This window comes from Juglans microcarpa x Juglans regia, chromosome 8D (genome assembly GCF_004785595.1).
Source record: "Juglans microcarpa x Juglans regia isolate MS1-56 chromosome 8D, Jm3101_v1.0, whole genome shotgun sequence".
NCBI lineage: Eukaryota > Viridiplantae > Streptophyta > Magnoliopsida > Fagales > Juglandaceae > Juglans > Juglans microcarpa x Juglans regia.
Window position 1 is genome coordinate 5,336,336 of NC_054608.1, and position 9,843 is coordinate 5,346,178.

At 39.8% G+C, this 9,843-nt stretch overlaps 1 protein-coding gene across 1 annotated transcript; it reads right to left on the reverse strand.

Annotated features, from left to right (window-relative positions):
- Nucleotides 1-7,955: 7,955 nt before the first annotated feature.
- LOC121243460 (putative clathrin assembly protein At4g40080) lies at nt 7,956-9,545 on the reverse strand. Its single transcript, XM_041141575.1, has one exon. The coding sequence runs from the start codon at nt 9,368-9,370 to the stop codon at nt 8,294-8,296; it is 1,077 nt and encodes a 358-aa protein (XP_040997509.1). The 5' UTR covers nt 9,371-9,545; the 3' UTR covers nt 7,956-8,293.
- Nucleotides 9,546-9,843: the final 298 nt, after the last annotated feature.

Sequence of the window (9,843 nt, forward strand, 5' to 3'; positions counted from 1 at the left end):
TACCCATGTTGCTTGAGTCTTCGATCCACAATCTTCTTGGGTTCAGGCAATACTTCCCCTTTTGAGTTCACTGGAGGAAGTTGTGGCAGAGGACTGATTTGATCCCCGAGTTTCCACTTCAAGCATGAAACGTGGAAAACTGGGTGGATCTTTGATGAAGCCGGTAGATCCAACTTGTACACTACCTTCTCCAGGCATTGGATGATGTGAAAGGGCCCATAAAACCGCGGCGATAGTTTGGAATTCTGACAAATAACTACAGATTTCTGGCAGTATGGTTGAAGCCTGAGGTAGATCCAGTCCCCCTCATTAAATTCCCGCTCTGTTCTTCTTTTATCCGCATAAAGCTTCATCCTTACTTGAGAAGCTTCTAGGTTTTGTTTAAGTACTGCTTTGAGTTGTTCTCTAGTTTGCAGTAGAGTGTCAACTGAGTCGTTTGATGTTGTCCCTGGTATGTATGTGAGTAGTTTAGGAGGGCTGTAACCATAGAGGACCTCGAATGGTGAAATTTTTGTAGCCATGTGATAAGAAGTATTGTACCAAAACTCAGCCATGGACAACCATTGAGCTCAACTCTTGGGCTTATTACTTGTGTAACACTGTAGGTAACCTTCCAAGGTCTTGTTAAGAGCCTTTGTTTGACCATCTATTTCTGGATGGTAAGTGGAACTGTAATGTAAACTGGAACCTTGAAGCTCAAATAAGGACTTCCAAACGGAACTGAGGAAGATGGGGTCACGGTCAGAAACGATAGTCTTAGGAAGGCCGTGGAGTTTGAACACCTCCTAAAAAAAAAAATTTGAGCTACTCTAGCTGCTGTATAAGGGTGGAACAGTGTTATAAAATGGCCATACTTGGTCATCCTGTCGACAACGACCAATATGACTGTGGCTACTTGGGAATTAGGTAGACCCTCTACAAAGTAAAGGGAAATGGCTTCCCAAGCTTGATTTGGGATGGGAAGTGGTTGGAGGAGTCCCAGGTGGAGGATGTTCTCTGTTTTATTAACTTGGCAAATATCATACTCTCAAACTGTTTTTTTGATGTTTTTCTTCATCCATTTACAATAAAAGTCTCTCTTAGCCCGTTGATAGATTTTGAGAAACCCTGAATGACCAGCCTATGGGTCCACATGAATAAACTTGAGAACCTTGTTTTTGAAGGCTGGTTGTGCATCAATAACAAATCTGCCCTTTTTCAACAGTAACCCTTGTTGAAGGGTATAACCTTTAGGTACGGCTTGGTTGGCTTGGAACTTAGCCAGCAAGTCTTGCATCTCCAGAGAACCTGAATAGCTGTCTTTTAGCTCGTCAATCCAAATGGGAGTGGGAAGGGTAATAACTGCCAACGAACCCTCCATATTGTTGGCAGCTTCATGCCTTCGTGATAAGGCATCCGCCACTTTGTTTTCTTTCCCTTGCTTATACTGGATATTGAAATCATAGCCCAATAATTTCGTGATCCACTTCTGCTGGGTCACAGTACCCACCTTTTGTTCCAACAGAAACTTTAATACTTGCTGGTCAGTTTTAACCTTGAAAGCTTGACTCAACAAATAAGGCCTCCATTTCTGAACTGCCGTGACTAAGGCTATGAACTCTTTCTCATAAGTTGATAGAGTTAGAGCCCTTCCTTTTAAAGCCTTGCTCAAAAATGCAATGGGCTGACCCTGTTGCATAAGGACAGCTCCTAGGCCACCTCCACTAGCATCACACTTCACAGTGAAGGGTTGAGAAAAATTAGGTAGTCTTAGTACTGGTGGTGAGGTCATTGTCATTTTCAATTCTTCAAAGGCCTCGACAGCCTTGTCATTCCAGGTAAAAGAATTTTTCTTAAGTAGTGCAGTAAGTGGTGCCGCAATAAGACCATACCCCTTGATAAATTTACGATAATAACCCGTCAAACCCAAGAATCTCCTCAAAGACTTGGTGTTTTTAGGCACAGGCTAGCTTAACATCGCTGCCACCTTCTTAGGGTCAGCCTTAACTCCCCTATCAGTCACAATATGCCCCAAATATTCAACCTCAGATACTCCAAAGAAGCATTTCAACCTTTTTGCATATAAGCAGTGGGTAACAAGGGTGCTTAACACCTGTTGTAAATGCTTGAGATGGTCCTATATGCAGCTATTGTATACCAGGATATCGTCAAAAAAAACTAAGACAAACTTCCTCAAAAATGGTCTAAAAATCGTGTTCATTAGCCCTTGAAATATGGATGGCACATTGGTAAGCCCAAAGGGCATTACCAAAAATTCATAGTGGCCTTCGTGAGTACTAAAGGTTGTCTTAGGAACATCTTCAGGGACCACCCGTATATGATGATAACCAGGCCGTAGGTCTAGCTTAGAAAAAATCCAAGACCCATGTAGTTCATCCAGTAATTCATAGATTACTGGAATGAGAAATCTGTCCTTCACAGTTTCCTTGTTGAGACCCCTATAGTCAACACACATGTGCCAGCTGCCATCATGTTTTCTTACTAACAATACGGGTGATGAAAAGGGGCTGGAACTAGGTCTAATTACTCCAGAAGAGAGCAACTCAGTAATAATTTTCTCAATCTCGGTTTTCTGGTAGTAAGGGTATCTATAAGGGCGAATAGAAATTGGATTAGTGACATCCTTCATCACTATTCTATGGTCATGAGACCTTTTGGGAGGAAGCCACATTGGTTCACGGAAAACCTGATCAAATTGTGTTAATAGTAGGTCAATATGTGGATTGCAAGTCCCCTGAGGTGCTTCTATTTCAGTGGCCATCAATTACAACAAAAGCCCTCTATCCCTGTGCATTGCAGTCACTAGAGACTTGTCACTCTCATTAGTAAAAGTGGACTCACCAAGCTGCACACCTTGTAAATCAACCCACTTATCTACCCACTTAAACCACATGCTTAAACTTGAGAAATCCCAAGTTATGGGGCCCAAACTTCTGAGCCAATGTATCCCTAACACAGCATCACAACCACCCAATGGTAAGACATAAAAAGAGGGGTAGAATTTAATACCTTGTATCGTTGTGATCACATGAGTGCAGCACCCTTCACTTTGCAGTTCTTCACCATTTGCTACCTTAACTCTAAGTTGACCAGATCTATCTATTGGTAGTTTATTCTTTATCACCAATGAGGGATCCAAGAAGTTGTGAGTACTTCCTGAATCCACCAAAATGGCCACCATGGAGGTACCAATTTGGCCCATCAATCTCATTGTACTAGGGCATGGGGTTCCAGTTAAAGCATTTAATGAAATTTCTGGGTTAATCTCAATGACCTGGCAAGGAGCATTATCAGTTAAGTCATTGGAATCGTAAAACACATCCTCCCCCTTATCATCCTGATTGTCATCCGTAGCATGCATAAAATAGATTTTAAGGGACTTACAAACATGTGAGGGATTTCACTTTTCTTCACAGTGGAAACACAACCCTTTCTTCCTTTTTTCATCCATCTGCATTGGATACACTTTCTATGGTGAATGTGCTGGTTTGTTAATCCGTATGTCCCCTAAATACTGATGTTGGTTCCCCGTAATTTGTACTAAACTGCTTTTGCCTCCCCATGGTTTCACTACTCTCCTAGAACTAAGCAGATATTCTTCCTGGATTCTTGCAGGGCCAAAAACTGCATTTAAGTTGATGGGGCTCAACAGTCGAAGAGGAAGCCGAATCTCATCCTTGAGGCCACTGAGAAAACAGCTCAACTTGTGAGAATCTGGCAGTCTCTTGAGTCGGTTTGAGAGTGCTTCAAATTGTCCTTTGTAGGCAGCTACTGAGGTTGTTTGCTTGAGACATGTGATGGCCTCCATGGGGTCATCATAGGCTGTGGGTCCAAACCGGAGCTGCAAAGCTTGTGTGAATGTTTGCCAGCAATTAAATTGCCCTGTATTCGTTGCATCCTGGTACCAAATGAGAGCCTCCCCATTCATGTGGTAGGAAGCCAAAAGAACTCTATGGGCAGGGAGTGTTTGGTAAAATTCAAAGTAGTGGGAAGCTTTAAAGATCCAACCTGCTGGATCTTGTCCATCAAAGTGTGGAAACTCCAATTTGATACCCCTGGGTAAGGGTTTGCGATTGTCCTGGTGTTCTTGTTCAGCATCAGCACGAGGTTCACGGTGTGCCAGCTAAGCTTGGATCTGATTCTGTGTAACAAGAATAGTTCGCATCATGTCATTCATTTGCTGCATCTGCTCTCTTAATTCCAGTATGCTTTGTTCGTGATTAGCTAACATTTTTTGGTGCTGTTTGCAAGATCTTGTGTTGTCTGCCATGAGGACCGTAGGCTCTAGATACCAATTGTAAGGGTTCTCTAGGTTTGTGTATGAATTTCTGGGTTGATGGAAAGTATTTATGGGTTGAGTTGGAATTCTATGGAATGAAACAGAAAATTTCAACAGAAAGAATTGTAATAAGAGATGAAAATCACAGGAAATGGATAAGAGCAACTCAAATGTTCAAGTTGCCACAGGGTTCTTCGAGGGCCCCTTAACCTCCAAATACAGTAACCAAATTCTTCAAGTTCTTTCCAGATACTTCTGCTTTGCCATTTCTGGCGTACATATTGCAGCACTACTAGCTAACTGCACAAATGGCAGTGATACACGTGTAACTTCATAACATAATGTAAAACAGAAAGTAATTAAATCCAAGTACGTAAACGACAAGGCTTATTAATAAACGAAAGCAAAACAAGTAAACGGCATGTACTCTTCATCTTCTGAGTTCTCCAACACTGCATTCCATGCTTATTCAAATGGTGCACTTCAGGCTTCCTTCATACAGTGCGTTTTGAGTTCCATGCTATAGCCCTAGTTCCTTCTCTTCGACAGTTCATGTTCCTCAACTACTCCACTCATGTCCCTCCCAACTACGGTGACCTCTGGTACTCCTCTTGGCCATCCATAGAACTCGTAACACCCCTAGAGCCCGTAACAATCTCCTTCCCTTAAAGCACCTTGCCCACAAGGTGTGGGTATTGGTTTCGCAGTTTCTTCGTATTGTTCCTTTTGTCATTAATGTGTCTGCCCCTATGGAGTCCGTATCCTTCGTACTGTTCCTTTTGTCATTAATGTGGCGTGTAGGTCAAGTAGTGGTGCCATTATTGAGGCGTGGTTCTCCACTATGCCTCACCCCACTAGCGTACTTGATGGTCCATCAATGCCTCCCTTGTTAGAGTATCGAGGGTCACCTGTACTTTTCGCCCATTATGCGGACAAGCACTCAAGAGCTGGATGCTATTCAATGGGTCTCCAAGTTGGTGAGTCCTATCCCCCTACAGCACGTTCGTTTATGCAGGTAGCATTTAGAAGAGCCTACCTGAAGATCCTACTTGTTCTGGGTTGGACCTTTAGTTTGTGTCCCTTTAGTTACCCTTCTCAGGCCCACTGGGACAGAGGGAGAAAAATCCCCTTACAGTTAATGCTGCTGTACAGGTGAAGACCTTGGGAGGAATGAAGGACTTAACAACTTTCTTTGTTATAGCATTAAGTCTTTGGTTAAGAAGGAATAAGAAAATTCATGAAGATGAGCTTCTAGATGCAAGGAAGGTGATTGAACATGCTTTGACAGTACACAAATTGTATGGAGAGGTGAAGCTAGAGCCATCTTCTGCACTGAATAATTTTTGTGGATAGAGCCCACCACCTGAGGGTTTTGTGCAGTTTAATGTAGATGGAGCCATATTTCATCATCTCCATTTAACAGGAATTTGAGTTATATTGAGGGATGCACAAGGGAAAGTTGTAATGTGACTAAGTAAGGGAGAGTGGGAGTTGGTGGGAGTTGGACCAACCAGAGGTGATTGAGCTCCTAGCTGTTCTGCAAGGGTTGCAACTTACTGCACACATTGGCATTACGAAATCTGATCTTGGAATATGACTGCATGTTGGTGATTGCATGTTGGTGCTGAAAGAATTGGCAGCCGATGCATCAAACCAATCACTATGGGGACCTATTATTCATGAGATTAGGGTCTTCTTGGCTACTTTTATTGACGTAAAAGTCTATCATGTTAATATAGACTTGGGAATGAGGCAGGTCATGGCCTAGCTAGACATGCTTGGATTGTAGATTCCATTCAAATGTGGTGGGATGGGTTTACAGATTTTATCTCTCAAGCTATTTGGCTTGATAGTCGTCTATAAATCTTGTTTTGATTAATGAAGCTTTTGTTCATTGAAAAAAAAAAAATAGGAAAAAGCAAAAAAGCTTGAAAAACAAGAGCACAAAAAATGAGTCTAACAATATTTATGATCATAGATATCAATTTTTTAATATTATTGAATGCCCAATATATAAATATCGTGTCATCCAGAATATAATTTTTTTTTTTTTTTTTCGTTCTCATACTTTAAGCTTTAAAATCCAGGCATACCCTGTCCAATGATATTTAGTTTTTTTTCTTTTCTCATACATATATATTTGTTATAGTACTACTTACAACACTATTTAATTATGATGAATTCAATAAACATCATGACAAACTTACCGTTATATACACAGGTTTTCTCAGCCTAATAAGTATGTTTTTTTCAACATGCATGGTAGGTAGCAAAGCAAATATTCTATTAAAAAAAAAGCAAATATTCTATTAATGGTTGCTTATGGTTTATGATGTCGGGCCAAAACGTGATCTCATCATTCATCATTCCCTTACATGTGTCGAAACTTCTACCTTCTTCAAGTGGATACTTTCATTCTACAAGTGCATGGTTTTGATTCGGTGGTTCAATATTATATAATTGTAGCATTTGATTTTTTTTTTTTTATTTGTTTATCGCCATATATGTAAGTCAACGATCATATATTTAAAAGATGTGACATCATTTAGATAGATACAATGTAATTTCTAGATCACACCATGAATTAATTCACAAATTCAAAACTCAAATTGGACTCTTACATGATTGGTTAAACCTATGATATTGATCCTATCCTTCCCTTGAAAAATCTAATAGGATTTTGAAAAATCTAAAGCTTATAATTCAATAAGAAAAATGTTATTCTTATAGCTTATCCTTACTGTTTGAAGTTATTGCTGTAATTTTTTATTTTATTTTTTAATTTTAATTATTTAGTGATTAAGAAAGTATTTTTTAATAATATTTTAATTTCTTTTATTTTTTATAAAATATTTAAAAATACATATAAAAAATATAATATAACTAAGCCAGCGGAAGGTGTGAGCTGTGGCGGCCCACCCATTCAATAATTTAAAGAGAAACCCCACTCAATCATTCGAGGCAACGTACAGTCTGCATTTCAAAATAACATCGATCTAGCCAAAAACACCTTTAACGGATATGGCCTCCTCCAATTAAGGCGCTCCCATTGCAACTAGCCACTCATTCCTCCACCTCAACTATTGCAAAATCATCATTTTTTTACTATTCCTTCTTTGATTTGGCCAGAGAATATGGGTCCTGAATTAACGTTCATTGTCCCTACCTTCTCTTTATTGTCTGGAATGAAGCATTTTTGTTAGATTTCTCGTCCTCTCTTCTTATATCCCTCGTATTTTTAAGTTTAACATTAAAAAAGAAAAATATTGATGTTTTCACGAAAATAAACTCAAATTAATATAATTAAATGTGATACGTCAGATTATAAATTTTCTTTTACTATAAAATAGATTTGATGTATCATATCAACTCACGTTAATTTGTAAAATATTTCCATAGATTTAGTACTTCTCTTGACACAATATTTTTTTTAAAGTAGAATAAACTCTATTTATTTATAACGAGATATTACAATTGTGACCTGAAACATACAGAATACAAGTCAATTATTACTTTTAAGGCTCCACAATACCCAAATTTCTTTGTGATTAACATGGTCTAGTTTATTGTTGTAACTCTCTATTGTCTATCTGAGAGATAACACTATTTCCTAAGACAAATTTAACAAATTAATCAAGATCAATAGATGCATGACATCAAGGAGGCCGCAAGGCAAAGGGAAAAATTAATAAAGATTAACATCAAAGCATACATGAATAAAAGAATGAAAAGATGATCATTATACATGAATTGGATCCACACTCAATTCTACTCACCGGAAATTAAGGCACTAACAACTGTGTACATGATGACAATTATATATTTAGAATCAGATACCGTATCATAATCTGCAAGACCTACCGATTACTGCGTATGAACCATTTCTTTGGCAGAAACACAAATAATGGGGCAAATGCTGCAAACAAAATGTCAAAAACCCCCATTGATATTAATGCCTAAAGAATATACGTTGGAACTTTTTCTTTTTATCATGGTGTCCTGTACTCTCACTCGTTACCCTACAGTAGAAACGGCAAGAGGAACCCTGTCTAGGGCCACCAATGCACCGCCACCTGATCCGAAGAAAAACAGGTTCCCCGACTCGGCCGCCATTAATGGTTTTCTGAACCGTGTTGACTGGTTCAAAGACTCGTCTATCCTTCGGCCTGCCATCGTCACCAGCCTCAATCCTTCTCTCTTCTCTCTCGTTGTAATCAGCTTCAACTTCGTCTCGCTTACCAAATCCCACATCCGATCGTTCCTTTTTCGATTTGCGAACAACAACAGTAACCTCTCTTTGCAGTCCTCAAACCTTTGCAAGGTGTTTAGCATCTGAGTCAACTCGCCGTCACTCAGGTTTTCCGTTCTGTTTCCGAGTTCCGAAACTCGGAGAAAGATTTCTAACTGAACCGACCTGTAATCTTCGCTCACCATTCTCACCACCTCGTAAACCAAATCGTTCCTCTGAAGGTATAGCGAATCTGGTACCTCGCAGATTCTTTCTGCAAAATCCACAAGAACATCCAACTCCCTCGACAGATCCGAGTCCAAGAACGTCAAGAATCTCTCTTCTTTATTTTTGTCGTTATTCGTGCCTGAAGATGAACAAAAGCAGTAACCCAAAACCTTAGAAACTATCAAGTTTTGCTCCACGAAACCCGCGTACCATCTCACCCACGACGACAATTCCCACATTTCGGCCCCGGAACAGTCTCGAAAAGTCGAAAGGTTGAGAAAGTTTCTGCCACCAGAAGAAGGATAGAACGAAAGCTGATCGTTGAGAATGAAGGAGCCCCTGGTGATGATATTATGGATCGTGAGAAGGCATTTGATGGCAACCGGAGCGCTGTGCGTGCCATGCAGTCGAGCCATGATCGCATCTATGCAGGAGCATGCCGTTTGGCGGGACCCGTTGCCGAGGGCGAGAACAGAGGCGATGCGCTTCTCCAGCGGAGGGCTGGCCGGGTCGTGGGTGGTGGAGAGGAGGACGGCGACGTTTACAGAGGAGGCCGTGGAGAGAGTTGCTTTGATCAAGGAGGCTTTGTCTTTGAGAATATCTATGAGATTTCTTAGCTTCTTTAGCCCACTCATGGCAGGCCAAAGAAAGATTGCAAGGTGGAGAGGTGGTGAAGGCAAAGGGAAATGAGGGAAAGGGAAAGATCATAAGACATAAAACGATACAGCCTTTGGATACTTTAATTTTAGTTATGTCTCTATTAATAGTTACAATATAAAGGTCGTAAATTGCGTTAAACAAATGCACTAAAACTTCATGTTAATACGAGTTGGAGAAATTCATCATATATATATATATATATATATATAGAGAGAGAGAGAGAGAGAGAGAGATGCCGGCTGCCCCCATCTTTTACCATATATTTGTTGAGTCATGCAAGGCTGCGCCCAGCAGTAGCTGCTGACACGCTAAGGCAAAACTCTTATTTTTTATTTTTTTGTTTTTATTTTTAAATTTTTTTAACATCTTTAAATATTTTTAAAAAATAAAAAAATATCAATATACTAATAATTATTTTCTTAATCAGTAAGTAAAAAAATTAAATACA